The sequence below is a fragment of the Aquarana catesbeiana genome, linkage group LG05, assembly GCF_042186555.1.
Source record: "Aquarana catesbeiana isolate 2022-GZ linkage group LG05, ASM4218655v1, whole genome shotgun sequence".
Taxonomy (NCBI): Eukaryota; Metazoa; Chordata; class Amphibia; order Anura; family Ranidae; genus Aquarana; species Aquarana catesbeiana.
In genome coordinates, this window is record NC_133328.1 from 398909920 (window position 1) to 398930099 (window position 20180).

The following is a 20180-nucleotide window of genomic DNA, read 5'->3' on the forward strand; positions in this document are numbered from 1 at the left end:
GGGAGAGCTAGGTCCTTACGCCTCGACACAAAACTGAACTGCTTATAGCAGATGGTGGGCTAGGCCACTAGAAAGGGCTGCCCCAAGGGAGCGCTTAGGTAATTGGTCTGGTGTGCTACTCCTGAAGGTGTTGCTATAATCCTACAATAAAGATTGCTGGGCTGTGTCCTTCAATGAACGTATGAGAAATTGCTTTATGGTATGTTTAAATTGAAAATAAGGATGTGCACAACATAAATATTGGTAGAGTTAAAACAAGTTGTATTTTATCATTTTATTGATGGCATTTATCCAATGGTTTTACATGTTAAACTGTTATACTGTAATAAACATGGCTTTAATATTAAACTTACTAATTATCCAAAGTCACCACAGTCCATTTGTGTAAATATAAAAATATATACTTAATATTTTGTACAATACTGGTTTTTGGTCCAAACAAAAATGGATCAGAAAAGCCAATAACCTAATACCTTAAAGAACTTCCAATTTTCTTTAAAGACTATTTGAATGGAATTAGGCAACTTTGAATAATGAGATTTACATACAATAAAATTTGAGACATATCTAAACAAAAAAAAAAAAATTGCTGCAACACAAAATTAAAAGTTCAAGTTCACAGATTTAGGTTATGTTGAAAAGTATGCAGAAACAAAAATTATATTTACATGAATATCATAAAGGAAAAATAAAGGCGAACATGAAGTAGAATAGAAAAAGGAGAAATGCATATCTTAGAAGAACTACATATCTAACAAGTCTAGAGCAAAGGACCATTCTTGACTCAATCTTTCGCTATCAGAAAGGTTTTGGTGCACAACACACTCAAAATCACACATACACCAGCACAACGAGGCATAGAAATCGCTCATCTTCATCATCCTCTACACTATACATACCGCAATTCCTCCCATATAATTACAATTTCAAAGCGTCAGTAAAATAGTGGTGCAGATGAAAAAAGGTACTTATTATACAAAAGCCATTCGCTGTGCGCTCTATATTTGCTTGTATAGCCAGATCATGCCAAGTCAGGTACTTTAAAGATGACAGATTTGGATATTTTGTGTAATAATTTTCCCATCACCAAATGTGTTTTTTTGAATTGGGAGAAGAGAAAGGGGCGGGTGGGACTTTTAGCTCATAATGTCCTTGGACAGATCTGACTTCAACTAAACACAGCATGAGGTACACTCCAGTATTTGCACAAAGCAAGACACCGTTTCTTAGAAGCAACTGATGACTCGGATGCGTCAATTTTTTCTTCGTCTAGCAGTCCTAATTTTCCGATTAGCGATTTGGGGTGTTGTCTTTCCATTACTCCTGTGAAGAGAAAAATAATATAAAGGTGACATACCTCAAGATTAGGGATTATTATACAGGATTTATATAGCGCCAAGAGTTTACGTAGCGCTTTACAACTTGAGGGTAGACAGTACAAATACAATACACTTTAATACAGTAGGAATCAGAGGGCCCTGTTCCTTAGAGCTTACAATCTAAGAGATGCACTGATACCATTTTTTTCATAACGAGTACAGATACTTTTTTTTTTTATAGTACTCGCCGATACCTGCCGAAACGTGTAAATAGATGTCAAAGGTGTAAAAATATTAATGAACAAAGAAAACAAAAAAGTTTTAAATAGTCTATAAAATAGAAGTCAACGAAACAAAAAAACAGCAGGAAAGTGATAATTAAATGTAGGAGATTAAGGAGTTAATAAGGCTGGTTTTAGCATAGATTAAGGGATAAGGGGTTAAACAGGAACAATTTAAAAAAACAAACAAACATTTTTTACACGACAGCTTGCTTTAAACTGACTTAAATCTGCAGATCGAAGTTCATCCCTTTGATCTGTAAATGAACAGAAAGATGGATAAAAAGAAACAAATGTTTCTTTTTAGCTGTTTCAGAGGCTGAGCAATGTTGTTGACAAATTTCACCCGGCTGCTTTTTTGTTTTGAGAGCTCCAATTGCCGGGACTTCGTTTAAGCCCCATAAAACACTATCAGATTTTCTGCAGCTTTTTTCCCTTAAATTTACCAAAACAATATAATATGAGGTCAAACCTTAGGAGTTTCAATTTGTATGCAATTAGGCAGGCCTTTGCACTACATGGTTTTGGTAAAGCCGAAGACAAAAATCAGCAGGGGAACCCCACTCACAGCTGAATAAGTCATCGGTTGTTAAAGCCATTACATCTTCTGCCCTTGTTTTAACTCCTTGCAAACCGCCGCACACACACATATACGTCGGCGGAATGGTTCGTACAGGCAAATGAGCGTACCTGTACGTAACCTTAGAATTTGCCACCTTGCGGGCTAGCGTGCCCACGGATCCTGCAAACTCGATGTTCGCCGGCGGCCTGCGATCGGGAGACAGGAGAGGCAAAACGGAGAGATAAGTAAACAAGGCATTTCCCTGTTCTGCCTAGTGACATGACAGGGATCTACTACTCCCTGTCATCGGGAGCTGTGATCGCTGTCATGTCAGTAGTATCATGTGAAAGCGGACCGCCCGCCGTTTAAAAAAATACTGGGGTTATGGCAGCTATCTGCTGCCATAATCCTGGCATTTAAAGGCAAAGTAGCGACGTATACCCATGGTGGGCGGCCTGGAAGTGGTTAAATAATGCATTACAATTTAACTACACCCATTAGATCTTAGACGACTAAAAATGAGTTAGTAGACTAAAATGTGCTGGAGATTTAAGTATAGATATTCGTGCAAATGCATAGTATCGGAACTGATACCAGTATTGGTATCGATGCAACCCTACTCTAGATAAACACTGTGCAAAGTTATTATCAGAAGTGAGGAAGGGACATCACTTATGGTGTCAGCAATGAAAAGCTAACAGTCTTCTCCCACCCTACAATAAAGTTATTGCGTTCGATCTGCAGCCTGTTATTGCTGCCTGCCTACAGTGACTGGTCACCTCCAACCATCCAACCCTCACCTGCTACTAGCTGTTTGGGTTTTGTGTGTAACTGATGCCTTGCATCATGAGCCTAACCACCATGTGGTCACATCTGATAATTGACATGGGGCAGAATGTCTTGCTGCAATGGGTGCCCTCAGCTCACATCTAATGCTGCTATCACAGTGTTCAATAATGTGGCCGATGTCTGCAGCTTGAAATTATGCTGCGCTCTGATCCCAGGATCTCTCCAATATTTGAAGTTTTCCCCTATCTCCATCAGGTGTGGCCAGCTACTCTGCCCTTTTGGCAGAGGTTTTTACTAGAGTCATGCAAAACTTTATGGCCCAAATTACTGACAGATCACAGGAGGTCCCCCGTATTGGTTATCTATCCGCGGCCTTGCTAGTCTCAGACAACTACTGCAGATATTGTCTGTACTCATAAAAATTTAATAGACATGATTAGTAGGGGGATTACCCATCCTGGCTTCACCCTTTAAGATGGGTATAAAACCACAAAGGTCTTCAAGGACAGTACTCTGCACCAGGCAGACCATAGCCTTGGACCTGTAAAGAATACTGCAGCTAACTCCACGTGTTGTACTACAATCCAAGAGGAGAGCCCTCAGCAGGACCCAGTGTAGAAAGCAACATTACAGTCTGGCCCTGCATTTTCAGAGTCTGGGTATGGTCCCATGGCCATGCCAAGAAGTCAATCGATCTGGAAATTGCATGAAGTGCCACATTGGCTATGCAGCAGCCGAATGAAGGAAAAATCATCCCAACAAAAGATTGAGTTAACAACTTATCCTCTTTATTAGATAAAGATTATGGTTTCTCTCTGAGAGAAGAGGTCCATCACCCAAGGACACCAGAGAAAAATAAATAAAAATGTAAATAAAAAAAAAAAAAGACTAGCTGAGTGGGAAGGGTTATATAGGTGTGCAAGCACCTGAAGGTAGCTGCAAATAACCCAGTCGTAATGACTAAAGTGCATGTATCCTGTACGACTAGACTAACTGCAGTGTTTCAGAAAGAAGAGAAAAAAAAAAAAAAACAAAAAAAACCCCCAAAAAAACAAAACAAACAAAAAAACAAAAAAAAAAACAACAACAACAACAAAAAAAAAAAAAAGCATCCACCCTTCTAGGACACTAGCAAAAAACCGAGGCATGCTCGTATTTGGAGGGGGCATCCTGCATTTGTTTTGTTTTTTTGGGGCCAGTGTCTAATCCTCCTTAAGTATGTGAATTGCAAACAGGGGATATATTTTTTTTGAGAAAATTATGCTTACCCCAAATTAAAAGATGGAGTCTGATTAAATGGAAATCCAGTATTTGCAGGCTGTGCTGGGTTAGCACCAGAATTTGAACCAAAAGTAAATACTCCTGTTGAGCTTGCACCACCAAAGTTGAAATTTGAACCTCCACCAAATGGAAAAGAACCACCTGAAACAAAAAGGTTTGTTAGAACTATGTTGTACAGGAACATAAGACAGCAAGTGTTTCAAAATGATATTTAAAATGATACAGTCCATACAGTGACTGACTAGGAGCAGAAAAAGGTTACCAAATCGAAATAGTGTCCCAAAATCCTTCAGCTAAGTACTGGAAAAAATGGGACTTATTTAACCACTTCAGCCCCGGACCATTTGGGCTGCCTAAAGACCAGAGGACTTTTTCCAATTTGGCACTGAGTCGCTTTAACTGCTAATTGTGCGGTCATGCAATGCTGTACCCAAACGAAATTTGCGTCCTTTTCGTCCCACAAATAGAGCTTTCTTTTGATGGTATTTGATCACCCCTGCGGTTTTTATTTTTTGCGCTATAAACGGAAAACAACCGAAAATTTTGAAAAAAAATATGATATTTTCTACTTTTTGTTATAAAAAAAAATCCAATAAACTCAATTTTAGTCATACATTTAGGCCAAAATGTATTCGGCCACATGTCTTTGGTAAAAAAAAATGTCAATAAGCGTATATTTATTGGTTTGCGCAAAAGTTATAGCGTCTACAAGCTAGGGTACATTTTCTGGAATTTACACAGCTTTTAGTTTATGACTGCCTATGTCATTTCTTGAGGTGCTAAAATGGCAGGGCAGTACAAACCCCCCCCCAAATTACCCCATTTTGGAAAGTAGACACCCCAAAGAAATTGCTGAGAGGCATGTTGAGCCCATTGAATATTAACTTTTTTGTCTCAAGTGATTGAATAATGACAAAAAAAAAAAAAAAATTACAAAAAGTTGTAATTGCTCACACAGGCCATGGGCATATGTGGAATTGCACCCCAAAATACATTTAGCTGCTTCTCCTGAGTACGGGGATACCACATGTGTGGGACTTTTTGGGAGCCTAGCTGCGTACGGGGCCCCGAAAACCAATCACCGCCTTCAGGATTTCTAAGGGTGTAAATTTTTGATTTCACTCTTCACTGCCTATCACAGTTTCGGAGGCCATGGAATGCCCAGGTGGCACAAACCCCCCCCAAATGACCCCATTTTGGAAAGTAGACACCCCAAGCTATTTTCTTTGAGGCATGTTGAGTCCATGGAATATTTTATATTTTGACACAAGTTGCGGGAAAGTGACAATTTTTTTTTTTTTTTTTTGCACAAAGTTGTCACTAAATGATATATTGTTCACACAGGCCATGGGCATATGTGGAATCGCACCCCAAAATACATTTAGCTGCTTCTCCTGGGTATGGGGATACCACATGTGTGGGACTTTTTGGGAGCCTAGCCGCGTACAGGGCCCCGAAAACCAAGCACCGCCTTCAGGATTTCTAAGGGTGTAATTTTTTGATTTCACTCTTCACTGCCTATCACAGTTTCGGAGGCCATGGAATGCCCAGGTGGCACAAACCCCCCCCAAATGACCCCATTTTGGAAAGTAGACACCCCAAGCTATTTGCTGAGAGGCATGGTGAGTATTTTGCAGCTCTCATTTGTTTTTGAAAATGAAGAAAGACAAAAAAAAAATTTTTTTTCTCTTTTTTTAATTTTCAAAACTTTGTGACAAAAAGTGAGGTCTGCAAAATACTCACTATACCGCTCAGCAAATAGCTTTGGGTGTCTACTTTCCAAAATGGGGTCATTTGGGGGGGTTTTGTGCCACCTGGGCATTCCATGGCCTCCGAGACTGTGATAGGCAGTGAAGAGTGAAATCAAAAATGTACGCCCTTAGAAAGCCTGAAGGCGGTGCTTGGTTTTCGGGGTCCCATACGCGGCTAGGCTCCCAAAAAGTCTCACACATGTGGTATCCCCGTACTCAGGAGAAGCAACAGAATGTATTTTGGGGTGTAATTTCACATATTCCCATGGCATGTTTGAGCAATATATCATTTAGTGACAACTTTGTGCAAAAAAAAAAAAAAAAAAGAATTTGTCTCTTTCCCGCAACTTGTGTCACAATATAAAATATTCCATGGACTCGACATGCCTCTCAGCAAATAGCTTGGGGTGTCTACTTTCCAAAATGGGGTCATTTGGGGGGGGGAGGGTTTGAACTGTCCTGGCATTTTATGCACAACATTTGGAAGCTTATGTCACACATCACCCACTCTTCTAACCACTTGAAGACAAAGCCCTTTCTGACACTTTTTGATTACATGAAAAAAATTTTTTTTGCAAGAAAATTACTTTGAACCCCCAAACATTATTTTTTTAAAGCAAATTCCCTACAGATTAAAATGGTGGGTGTTTCATTTTTTTTTCACACAGTATTTGCGCAGCGATTTTTCAAACGCATTTTTTGGGGAAAAAACACACTTTTTTACATTTTAATCACTAAAACACACTATATTGCCCAAATGTTTGATGAAATAAAAAAGATGATCTTAGGCCGAGTACATGGATACCAAACATGACATGCTTTACAATTGCGCACAAACGTGCAGTGGCAACAAAATAAATACATTTTTAAAAGCCTTTACAGGTTACCACTTTAGATTTACAAAGGAGGTCTACTGCTAAAATTACTGCCCTCGATCTGACCGTCGCGGTGATACCTCACATGCATGGTGCAATTGCTGTTTACATTTGACGCCAGACCGACGCTTGCGTTCGCCTTAGCGCAAGAGCAGGGGGGACAGTGGTGCTTTTTTTTTTTTTTTTCTCTTTATTATTTTTTTGCTTTTTTATCTTATTTTAAAACTGTTCCTTTCATTTTTTTTTTTTAATCATTTTTATTGTTATCTCAGGGAATGTAAATATCCCCTATGATAGCAATAGGTAGTGACAGGTACTCTTTTTTTGAAAAAATTGGGGTCTATTAGACCCTAGATTTCTCCTCTGCCCTCAAAGCATCTGACCACACCAAGATCGGTGTGATAAAATGCTTCCCTAATTTCCCAATGGCGCTATTTACATCCGGCGAAATCTAAGTCATAAAATGCTCGTAGCTTCCGGTTTCTTAGGCCATAGAGATGTTTGGAGCCACTCTGGTCTCTGATCAGCTCTATGGTCAGCTGGCTGAATCACCGGCTGCATTCTCAGGTTCCCTGTTGAGACAGGAGAGCCAGAGAAAAACACGGAAGACGGTGGGGGGGGGGGGGGGCATTCTCTCCCACTGCTTGTAAAAGCAGTCTAGAGGCTAATTAGCCGCTAGGATTGCTTTTACATGAAAGCCGACCGCTGGCTGAAAAGAATGATACCAAGATGATAGTTAAACCTGCAAGCATCATTCTGGTATAACCACTCAAAGTCGTGAATGGCGTACCTGAAGACAAAAAAATGGTTAACAATAAAGCACAGTAAACGGTAAAGTATAAAAAATTGCATACCTGAAAAGCAAACATGATAAAACATAATAACAATAAAACATTGCAGAATAGAATACAGTAAAAAAGAGCAGAACAATAGAGAGAGAGAACAATAAAACGACAACTATTATTTTTTATTTTATATTTTTGTTTGTGTTTTTTTTTTTTTTTTACACTTTTTTTGTAACTGTAACTTTTATAACTGTAACCGGTTCCAGGTTCGGGTCTCTCAAAATGCGATGGCATCTTGGGAGACCCTGTGAAAGTGTGCCTAGTCTGTGGAATGCTGTACCCTATGCTAATACTCAACTAGTGTATGGTAGCGTTCAAAACATTCACCAATGCAAAGACCAGGATTGTCAGGACAGGAGGGACAATAATAGCGGGTGTCACGCCTATATCCGCGCTTGCTGCGGACACATCTTTTTTGGGGGGGTTCGTTGGGTAGGGGTACTCGGGAGGACATAAAAATGCCTCTCATGCAGCCGACTGCATTTGGTTGGGGATGTGAATGGGGGAAGTACGGGCGCTGCAGAAGTGGTGGGTTCCCAATTAGGATTGGCGAATGCAGCAGGAAGGGCATTATGGGCACGACGGGCCTGTGTTTGTCTTTTTGGTGGCAGCGCGACACTACTTGTGCTTGCCACCTCACCAGCTTGAACTGCACTTATGGGAATCGCCACGTCACCAAGTGTTACTGCAGTGCTGGTTTGACTACGACCGGGGTGTACTAGGCCGCTGGCGCTTGCCAGTTCACCAAAACGCTACCAAAAAAACTGTTAACGATCCCAGGGATCAGGCCTGACTCTGCGAACGCTGCAGTTATGCGTTTAGTGTTTTGTAAGTGACAGTGATCGATCGATACTGCACTTGGGTGGACTGGGCTGGGCCGGGTGGAGGGGCAAAACGCAGGTGCTAGCAGGTATCTGGGCTGATCCCACTAACACTGCGTTTTTGGGAACCCTAAACTGCTGGGGACGCCAGTATAGATCTGATCGGATCAGATATTGATCAGTTCAGATACTATACCACTAAGGGAGGTGTACGGTGCGTGCGTGGGTGTTAGCGCTACTGGCACTAACCTGACGCTGCCTGGGGCTGGTGCTTGCCAGTTCACCAAAACGCTACCAAAAAACTGTTAGCGATCGCAGGGATCAGGCCTGACTCTGCGAACGCTGCAGTTATGCGTTTAGTGTTTTGTAAGTGACAGTGATCGATCGATACTGCACTTGGGTGGGCTGGGCTGGGCCGGGCGGAGGGGCAAAACGCAGGTGCTAGCAGGTATCTGGGCTGATCCCGCTAACACTGCGTTTTTTGGAACCCTAAACTGCTGGGGAGGCTAGTATAGATCTGAACGGATCAGATATTGATCCGTTCAGATACTATACCACTAAGGGAGGTGTATGGTGCGTGCGTGGGTGTTAGCGCTACTGGCACTAACCTGACGCTGCCTGGGGAGACGCATATCACAGCCTGGCGATCAGGGGGCTAAACCTTTATTCGGTAATAAACGGCGGGTGCCCTGACACTATAAAAAATAAACGAACTAACCAGCGTCACCCGTAACGGTTATACGGTGATCAGTGGTGAAAGGGTTAACTAGGGGGCAATCAAGGGGTTAAAACATTTATTAGATAGTATATGGGGGTCCCTGTCGCTATAAAACGCTGACGGCGAACCTAAATATTTATGTCCCTAACTAGCATCACCAGCGACACTAATACAGCGATCAGAAAAATGATCGCTTAGCGACACTGGTGACGGGGGGTGATCAAGGGATTAAAACTTTATTAGGGGGGGTATCCTAGACCTAAAGGGGGCCTAACACTCACTGCCCTAACACTGTAACTGTCACAAACTGACACCAATACAGTAATCAGAAAAAAAAAAAAAACCTGCTTGGTGTCAGTTTGTGACGGGGGGGGGGGGGGGGGGGAGAGATTGGGGGGGATCGGGGTGTTTTGTGTGCCTGGCATGTTCTACTGTGTGTGTGTGTGTGTTGGTGCACTCACATTACAGTCTTCTCTCCTCGGCCCGGAACGGAAAATACAGAGCCGAGGAGAGATGACATCATTTCCTCTGCCTCTGTGTACAATACAGAGGCAGGGAAATGATCCCATTGGCTGGGAGCGATCGCGAGGGGGGGGGGGCACGAATGGATGGCCTCCCCCTCACCACCGATCGCCGGGGGAGATTTGCCGACCGCCGCAGGCACCGGGGGGGGGGGGGGGGGGGGGGGGGGTCCGATCGGACCCCCCACCCGCGGGCAGGCAAGGACGTACAGGTAAGCCCTTTTGCCTGCCCGTGCCGCTCTGTCGACATACATCGTCGTGCAGCGGTCGGCAACTGGTTAAATAAATTTTTATTGCTGTACTTGGAACACACCTGGTGCTTCTTTCCCCCATCAAGATAAAAACCTTCTGACTTTACAATCACTTTAAAAATTCTTTCAAATTTGTTTCAAATTGTTTCATTCTTACGCTCTATGAATTCAAAATTATAATCTGTTTTAAGGGATTAAAGTGCTACAGGATTTTCTTGTTAAATATCTGCAATACTGAAAAAGAAAGCTCAGAGTAAAACCTGCAGTTAAATTTACTTTAATACATACCAGAAGGAGGAGCTGCAGAGGATCCAAAATTAGGCTGAGCGCTTTGCTGTCCAAAAGCTGGGGACTGTACATTGCTGGTCAACGATCCAAAACTTGGGACAGACTGAGAACCAGAGGGAAACAATGAACCTGACACAGGTGCACCAAAAGCTGGGGCATTAGTCTGGGCAACAGTTTTCCCAAATGATGGCACAGAACTGGTAGCAGCAAGGCCAGATGCAGGTGGGGCTGGCTGACCTGCTCCAAAGACAAATGGAGTTGAACTGGTACCTGAAAAGGAAGTACAGAAATGGATTCAGGATTTGACAATCTCACAGTATACAATGACTAAAGATTTTAAAAATCATTACAATACTGAGCAGCAAGGTGACATTTTCATAAACATATACCTAAAAGTGAAACTCAAACATCCACCTGGTAGAATTGAGATTACATGTGAACACAAGAACATGGCAGTTTACCAAATTTGGGAAACAGTTGTTTGATATTAAAAAGCCCAAGAGGCACTCGGATCCAGTAGAGATTCTTGACAGGCAGGGGATGAACTTGCTCTTTACCATACCATAAGCATAGACAATTGCCTGCCTGAGCCAACTAGAGATGTAGGAATGCGTAGCGGTGGACCCTTACAGGGTCCATCCAGAATTACAGAAATTGAATCCATTTTACTAAATGAAGCAGTGGCTAAAGCTGGCCACACACAATTCATTTTTTCTTCAACCAATAAGTTGAATGAAAAAAATGAGCCGATTCCCTCATCCACATACTTAAACCTTCCTGTTGTATTGTAATCTGATTAGCGTTGCTAGCTATGGCCAGCGGCAATGATTATTTGGGAAAAACACAATAGGCTGGTTGTACACAAGTCGATCAAAAGATCGGCTTAAAGGAGTTGTAAAGGCAAAAGGTTTTTAATCTTAATGCATTCTATGCATTAAGATAAAAAGCCTCCTGTGTGTAGTAGCCTCCCCAGCACCTCCTAATACTTGCCTGAGCCCCTGAGAACAATGTTGTAATTGAGGTGAAAGGCAGAAACTACCTTGGGCAAGAAGTCAGTCATGGGCCTCGCCACCACTTAAAGCGGGGGTCCACCTATCTTATACCTAAATTTTTTGAGTTCATTCACAAACTTTTCTTCTCAGCATTACGTACTCACATATTGTGTGCAATATGTCCGCCTGTGTCAGATTTCGTCGGAAAGAATAACTTATATTATTCACTGCAGGCGGTTTCCATCTTCATTGTGGGCATTTGAAGCCCACAAGCATATTTCCTGGATGTGGTGAATGCTGTGCTCCTAGCATTCACCGCTTGTTCCCGCACATGCTCAGTGGCATCCTGGGAAGCCTGAGACTAGCTCCCAGGAGTCTGGGAGAGGCTAGAAACACGCCTACTCCCACGGGAGGAGAACCAGGAAGTGCAAAGAATAGAAAAATAAAAGGTAATTACGGCAATTTAAATTTTTTTAAACGGCATGTCAGCATCTAGGCAAGGAAGAGAATACATACAGATATTGTTCAAAATTTGGGTGGAACCCCGCTTCAAAGTGTGTGTTAACCCCAAAAAATAAAAGATCCTGTTTCTTTTAAAGCATTGTATAAAGCAGTGCTGTGTAATTTGCCTCCGTATTACCTGAAATACCTTGCTATTGCTGCCAGTTTCTGCCCCCCCCCCCCTGTACACTGACCACGATGTATCAGGGCTGCTGAGCCCTGAAAACCATTGTCAGCGTAGATGCCTCCATCAGCTGCAGCCCTGTGTCTGTGTTCTCTCCTCCATCCTTCTCCTCCCTCTGTCTGCTCCATGTCGCCCCTCCCGTCCTGCTGCTGAAATTAGGGTTAACGTTACACTATCCTCTTTGTTGATTCATCTAATGTCCCCCTGTGACTGTGCTTTATTAAAATTCAGCTATATACCTTGTTTACTGATCGCAGATAGGCGATCACATGACATGCCACCTCTCTTCTCTAGCATGAAAGCTGCAGCGGGCGGGGCCGCCTCGCTCCTCCTCCCCTCCTGAATGACATCTGCGAGAGATCCATGGCCCCACCCACTGCATCCGTCGGGCTAAGAGATGTCACGTGTTACCGATCTGCGATCAGTAAACAAGGTCTATAGTTGCATTTCTAATGAAAAAGTATGGAAAGGGCAGAAACCTGACCCTTGATAGCACTAAGTCAGGCACTGGTTTAGACACAACTGCAGGAAGCAAGAAATGATGCTACTGAGAAACTCCGGGGGTAGCAGTGCCAGACCTTGAAAAGCAGACTTCCTAGCTACTGGAACGTGAATTTCTACCCTAGACTGGATTCACCCTAACCCTCCTAATTACAGTGAGACTTATGGTTCATTTGAGATGATAGAAGCATCAGGTTGATCATCAAGCTTCAAACTGGTGCGTACTGAATCAATAAGCGTCAAACTGGTCTTTGAGTTTGGGAGCGATGGTAGAAGACTGATGGATCACCCTGCCTTTGAGGACTCAAAGACTGGAGGGATATAGCATCAGAGTCTCAGCAGCTGATGCCTCAGAGGCCAGTAAGGCAACAGGCAGATCACATTATGATTCTGCAGAGCAAGGCACAAGAGCAAGTATGTAGCCTTTGTGATCAGTCTGCAGAACATCAGTGTTTTCTGTTTGCCAGTGTCCCATCCTCCAGAAGCAGTCAATATAACCCAACCGTTCCTGAATTCCTGTGTCACTCAATGGGCAGAGTGCTTTTCTGGTTCTTGGTGGGTACACCAATTCCTCCACTGTATCTATGAAAAGCACTATAGCCGTCACTAATGCTGGAATTCAAATATCTCAACTTCAGTTTATATCCATTACGTAGGAGTGAAGGGATTGACAGTTTACACAAGATAAATAATATGGTTTTGCTTTTTGTTCAGCCCACAGGAGGTAACAAGGACACACTTTTTTTGGGAAGACCAACAGGTGTTTTTGGTACTTCTTGAAATGTTCTAGGGTGTTGTATTTGTAATGGCTTTCATTTTTAAGGATATGGACAGGTAAGCAGCAAAAACAAGTTCGTTTTTGGGTTCAGTAATACACTACCATTTACAAACCTGTGTATATTAAAATAGTCTCAAATGCAAACCTATTTTTTTTTCTGTTGGGTCTAGAACACAAGATTTTTGGACATACAGTGCAAGCACTGAATAATTGTAACAATCATCGCAATACTACTTGTTTTTGCAAGAGATAATGATGTTACAAAAAACAAATATCAGGATCCTTAAACATTGGAAAGATTATCGAACCACCAAAACGTTCAACTTTAAATCTGTGGAGAGGCACATATGAAAAAAAAAATGCCATTGTTGACCTCCTAAGAATACCAGTTGACTGGCTATTTAACTTTAATGTATTTAAGGCCACTCACCTGGAACAGGGAAAGTCAGAACTCTTGGTCTGCAAACTTGTTCCAGGTATGTGCCTCAATGACAGCTGGGCAACTAGCATTTACAGTAGGAAAGGTCAGCAATGTCAGCTTCGGGATTTACTCACAATAAAGGTCACACATCCACTCCAAAGACAACCTGCTACGTTAAGCAAGGGTAATGAGCGCATCTAAAAAGGTAAAAACATTTTAAAGCTTTGGATAGAGTGGAGAAGCTATGTCGACCCTATCAAAATTTTATTGCAGTTTGCAACGTTAATCCTCATTTTTCCCGGTGACCACTGACATGGAACTGAAGAGTAAAAAAAAAAAAAAAAAAAGAAAGAAAGAAAAAAAAAAAATCTAAATTTTGAGCGGTCACAAAAAACAAGGACAAAGTACGAATCTGTCAATGGGCATGTACGTTGCAGCAACAATATCTCAAAGAGTGAAGGCAAATCTACCCAATCACATACTAGAAGCCAAAAAAAAAAAAAAACTGACAGGTGTTAAGCATTTCCTACTCTATCAAAAAAAAAAAATTGGGGCTTTGGATTTAAGGGTTGGTTCACACCAGATACAGCCCGCTGCATTTTTCTTTTGCATCAAAGCACATGCACAGTGTCTTCCATGTATTCCAATGAGCGTAGTTAACACGCGTGCAAACAAAAGCAGAATGTGTTGCTTTTTTTCTGTATGGAACATTCTGTCTGGAATGCAACACACATCAAAAAACACACCAGAACACACATGTCCTCAAATGTGATGAAGACTAAAAAGGAAAAAAAAAACAAAAAAAGCACTGGAATGCATCAAACACACCGGAAAAGCATAAAAACACCCATGCAGAAATGCATCCAGAACGCAGAAATTGTGGCGTGAATCGGCCCTGACTGTTAATACTTGATCCCAGACATAAAATTCTGGGAACTGGTTCTGGCAAATTCTAAGTTACCAAAGAGTATACTTCTAGATAAGCGTTACACTACTCCGGTGGAGTAACACACAACTTAAGGTAGTCCATTTGTTTTTAGTAGGCTGTCAATACACTTATTCTTGAAAAATGGTCAGGTGGGCTTTTTGCCATGAACGCCATTTTTTCAAACTGAATGGAACTCCTAGTGCACCAACACAATTACACTCTTAAAGCATGAACCAGCCCTAATCTTCAAGGTCTTAAAATTTTCAAATGCACGATACTACCTATGAATTGAAGAGATTACCTCTTTGCTTGAATCCCACAACTTCAGCTTCATAAAAAGTAACCCATACATTTACACTGAAGCAGCAATTTTAAAGTGATTATTTTTAATTTTTAAAAATTAGACTTTACAAGTATGTCATACATACCTGCTCTGGGCAGTGGTTTTGCACAGAGCAGCCCAGATCCTCCCCCTATCGGGTTCCTCTTCGGCTCTCCTGGCCCCTCCCCTCCTGTTGGGTGCCCCCACAGCAAGCAGCTTGCTAGGGGGGCACCCGAGCAGAGTCGCAGCTCCCCATGTCCATTCAGACGCAGAGCTGTGGCACGGCCCCGCCCCCTTTCTATTCTTATTGGCTGATCGACTGACAGCTTCGGGAGCCAATGGCGCAGCGTTGCTGTCTCAGCCAATGAGAAGGGGAGTCCCAGACAGCCAAGACATTACTACATCGCTGGAGCATGGAATGAATTAAAGTGGAAGTCCATGCAAAAACTAAAATCCCTGCATATATAGACTCCACTAATCTAACACTAACCTATCTAGCCCTGGAAAGAAAAATAGTTAGTATACATACTTTTTTAACCAGATCTCCAGTGGCAGAAGCTCTATAAAGGACAGGGCCGACAACGGCTGTGAAATGAATGGGAAGTGACGTCACCCATAGACTTACTATATGGGGCTTCCATTATTGTCTGTGTCCTCTGCACCCGCCTCCACAGCAAAGCTATGGCTGACAGCTCAGCATAGGATCTGGTCAGAGCGGCTTCAAAAAAAAAAAAAAAAAAAAAAATGGTACGTATACTCGTATTTTCTTTACAGTGCTAGAGAGGTTAGTGTTAGAATGCTGCTGGCCATAGATGCAGGGATTTTGGTTTTTGCATGGACTCACTTTAAGATAAAAAAAAACCTTCTGTCCTTACGATCACTTTAATATGCAAAACAAAAACAAAACAAAAAAAATCAACCTGTACAGGCCGTTTTACCTGTTGAATTGGAGGTATTTGTCCCGCCAAAGGTAAAGCCAGTAGCAGCTGGTGCTGAAGCACTTGCACCAAACACAAAAGGGGTAACAGCAGCTGGAGCTGTACTTGCAGACGTTTCTGCTGGTTTACTCTCTTGGCCGGCGAAAGCAAACGTTGATTTGGATTCATTGCCACCGCCGAACACAGAGCCACCTGCTGTAGTAGTAGTAGTAGGCTGCCCAAACACAAAGGGTACACTGGATTGGTTGGTAGATGTACTCGAATTGCCAAATAAAGCACTGGAACTTGCCGAAGTGTTTGTGGGAGCTGCACTTCCAAACACATTGCTAGCACTTGATGTATTCACAGAGGGTACGTTGCCAAAGACGATGCTGGAACTGGTTGGAGTCCCTGAAGCTGGAGCACTTCCAAATATACTGCTAGAACCTGCAGGAGTGTTCGAAGACAGGGCCCCACCAAACACATTGTTAGAACCAGTAGGTGCGGTCAATGAAGTTGCACTGTTCAACACAGTACTTGAAGGTGCAGGGGTAGTACCACCAGCTGGAGCAGCAGTGTTGGACTGTACAGCACTGCCAAATACATTACTAGAACTTGTCTGAGGAACACTGCCAAATACACTGCTGGAACTTCCAATACTACTAGATTGAGGGGCACTCGAGGATCCACTCCCTTGAAAGCCAAACACTGGCTTAGAAGAACCTGTTTCTTTGTAAAGAAAAAAGAAATAAAGCTGTAATATTATCAAAAAAATTAAAACACAATCCCACAAAGCAATAAAGAAAAACAAAAAACAAAACAAAAAACCCATAAAACGCAACTTTTGTAGCACTATTTTTTTAAGATCCAAACATATCACGGCTATTCATTAGCTTATGGTAGGTTCTGTTGCCTTATGACATCACTTCTAATATAAATCAGGTCTGTGAAGATTTCTACCATGTTAGGCAGAAAAAAAAAAAAAAAAAAAATCTATTCACTTACAAATCTCAAAATGAGAGATCACATTACTAGCAAAACCTGATAATTATGGCAATCTATACAAACCTTTAATATAAAGCTGGGCATATACTGTACTATTAGATATAATGGGGGGGTATCTAATAGTACAGTATATTGCCAGCTTTATATTATTGAAGATTTGCATTTTATTCTGACAGCTGGCGCCAGATTAGGCCACTGTTCATCCGTTTCACCAGCCTCCTCTGATTTTTGAAAACGAAGGCTGTCAGAATGAAGGGGGCATACAGGGCCTCCCACTAAGCAAACTTTGGTGGTTCATCAGAAACTGGCTGAAATTCGTACAGCGTGTGGCCAGCTAAAGGTCAACAGAAGCCTTGCTCCTCCCAGCTCCAGGGTACTGTCCTCAGTTGTGGGCACAACAGATGGGTGCCAGTCAAATATTCCCACTCTGTGTGGGCACTACACAAGACAAATGCTGGTAAAATCACTTCCTTATTTTACAAAACAGTGCATATTGGGTCTTCAGGCCTCAGGGGAATACAATAAGCACCATTTTTTTAAATACAGATCCTTGGAGGAAGTGACCTCACTTGTATGTGGTCTTACTCTTTGCAGAGTGCTCCAATAATCTAAAGCACTATCTTTATTTGTATTATACACAGCATTGTACATGTCACCCTGGCTAAAGTAATACATTTGCCTGCATGAATGTGCATTTGTGGGTCACAGAAAGGTGTTAATGTCATAAAAAAACAAAAAAAAAAAAAACAAACTGTAGATGCCCCAAATTTTTCATCCAAAGAAGAGACCCCACCCGATTTAACATACACATGTGAATAACTGAAAACACTCAAATGATTGCTGTAACAGCAATTAATGTTCTTTGCCTGGCACAGCTGCAGTCCTGGTTTCAATCACCAGAAAACAGTCTGTACAACCTTCCTGCATTTTCCTCCTTGGGGCGATACAGTTTCTTTTAGATCTCCATATCTTTAGATTCTGCACAGAGTTGCAGAAAATGCCTGGCAAATAATTCTCCAAAGATGGTTAGGACCAGTATTGTATTACACTGTGCTACTCTGTGAAAGGAAAAATCGCCCAGGGTTAAACAGTGCCCCTAATTTTGCTCAATGAAAAGGTTTCTATGTTGGACTGGCAACATTTTTTTTTTTTTTATATCACAAAGGGGAACTGGACTTGAGAACGCTTCACAGTTCTTAGGTTTCCACAATAGGGGATCAATTTGAGAGGCTACGACTGGCCCTGGATGCCATTTCTGACATTACTGTATCATGCTAGTAACACACACACGCGACTACATTCCTATGCTAGTGTTGCGTGATTATCACAATGGTAGCATGGGGCCTATTGTGGATTGATCATTTGCCTTAGGGCAATTAGTAACATGTAAATTGCTATGGACTAGTATCTTCGCATGCTAGACCTGGCAAGTATAAATACCTTCTCAAAAATTCATTAAATAGCCTTTAATTGCCTACTTTTCTAAGTTAGTAGTTGGTAATAATCCTGTGGGGGAATATGATGCACAATAAAAAAAAAAAAAAAAAGAAGTATACTGATACAATCTGCATCAATGCTTAGAACCCAGGTGAAAAGTATGACCAAAAATGATCTCCTACCTGTGGCAGAAGGACCAAATGTAAAGGCTGGTTTTGCTGGCTGATCTGCTTCCTTCTTTTCCATGGGGTTTGGCGCACCAAATGCAAATGACCCAAGCGTTGAAGTGTCAGCCTTGCCTGCCTCAGGTTTACCAAACAAAAATGTCTTTGACTGTTCTCCATCACTTTTGGAACCAAATGAGGTTGAAGCTGGGGTAGATTCAGTTTTTTCTTCGTTTTTCCCAAAAACAAAAGATGAAGAGGATTCCTTCTGGTCTAGTTTACCAAATGTGAAACCACCTACTACAGGAGTCTCTGTTTTTTTCTCTTCTGGCTCCTTTAAAACAAATGGTGTGATGACAGATTTTTCCTTAGCAGATAGACCAACTAAACTAGCATTACTAGAGCTCTCAGGTTTGGAAGGAGCAGTTCCAAATTGAAAGTCAGTTGTCAATTTAACACCACTATCCTTCTCTGCAGGAGCAGAACTAGCAAAGCCAAACTTAAAAGGTGCGGAAACAGTGTTGCTAGTGCCAGTGGTTGTTACAAATGAGAAATCCTTGTCTTTTTTCTCATCTACTGTCTTAGAACTTTGACCAAATGTGAAAGAAAAGCTAACTTTATTTGTATTCGTACTTGATGAGTCTGTGGAGGAACTTGATTTCTGTTCTCCAGTATCACTTGCAGGCAGTCCAAACTTAACAGGTGGAAATGTAGATTCTGAAGAAAAGGAGGACTTTCCAAAACCTGATAAAAAGAAAAAAAAAAGTTATTTCTCAACTGACATTAGGAAAATGAAAAGTGTTGCTCCTTAAAATAGTAGTATACTGTTACACCACTTATACCTACAGGAAAGTCTATAAGGCTTACCTGTAGGTACTGAGAATATCTCCTAAACTTGTACCGTTTAGAAAATATTCAGAGTGCATGCAGCTGGTGACATCACTGGCTCATGCGCTCTGAAGGCTCTGCATACAGTGACGTTAGTAACGACAGTACACAGGAGTGACATCATCACACCCCTGGCCACTCACGCAACACGCAAACCCGGAAGGAAGATGAAAGCCCTCTCTGTGTTGAAAGCGCGGTGCTGTAGTGCTTCGTTTTAAAGGAAAGTTTCTCATAATGTGCTAGTACGCAATGCATAATAGCACTTTATGACCTTGTCTTGCTGGTTACGTTTCTTTTTTTCCCACCAACTGCGGTTTACTACCACTTTAAGGCAGTGAAGTTTTCAGAAAGCAACATTTATACTTTCTGAGATTACTTAGGAAGAGTGGTTCAGAGGAGGCATTAGAGACCGTCCATCATTCATCTATGGAGAGTGTACTATGTGTAGGATCTTAATCTGGTATCCCAACTGTACGCTGGCAGATAAAATCACTCTCCAGAAAATAATGTAGACCATGCAGAACACTTTGGGCTGTAAACTTGACTAAAATGTTTCTGTCTCGCTGCCTATGTAGAGCAGAGAAAACAGCGAGTGGACACCACTTTTTAGAAATATGAAAGGTGAGAAAAAAAAAAAAAATAAATAAATAAAATCAGCGAAAGCTTTTTTTTTTCCCAAGGGCTGTTAAGAATAACAAACATGTAATACTTACCTGCTCTGTGAAATGGCTTTGCACAGAGCAGCCTGAATCCTCATCTCGGATCCCTCTTTGGTGCTTCTGGCCCCTCGTTCCTGTTAAGTGCCCCAATTGCAATGGTGCTATGGGGACACCTGTGCCG

At 41.9% G+C, this 20180-nt stretch overlaps 1 protein-coding gene across 2 annotated transcripts in view; it reads right to left on the bottom strand.

Annotated features, from left to right (window-relative positions):
• Positions 1-259: 259 nt before the first annotated feature.
• Positions 260-20180, bottom strand: part of NUP153 (nucleoporin 153) — a 142126-nt gene continuing 122205 nt past the window's right edge. The window contains exons 19-23 of one of the 2 annotated variants that reach the window (XM_073631115.1): positions 18471-19196; positions 15868-16569; positions 10303-10572; positions 4220-4373; positions 260-1323 (exon numbers count right to left, since the gene is read on the bottom strand). In XM_073631115.1, the coding sequence (XP_073487216.1) occupies positions 1254-1323; positions 4220-4373; positions 10303-10572; positions 15868-16569; positions 18471-19196 (1922 nt within the window). In that variant the 3' untranslated portion in view covers positions 260-1253. Of the gene's footprint in view, positions 1324-4219; positions 4374-10302; positions 10573-15867; positions 16576-18470; positions 19197-20180 lie in introns of both variants that reach the window. The other variant, XM_073631114.1, reaches the window with a different exon arrangement.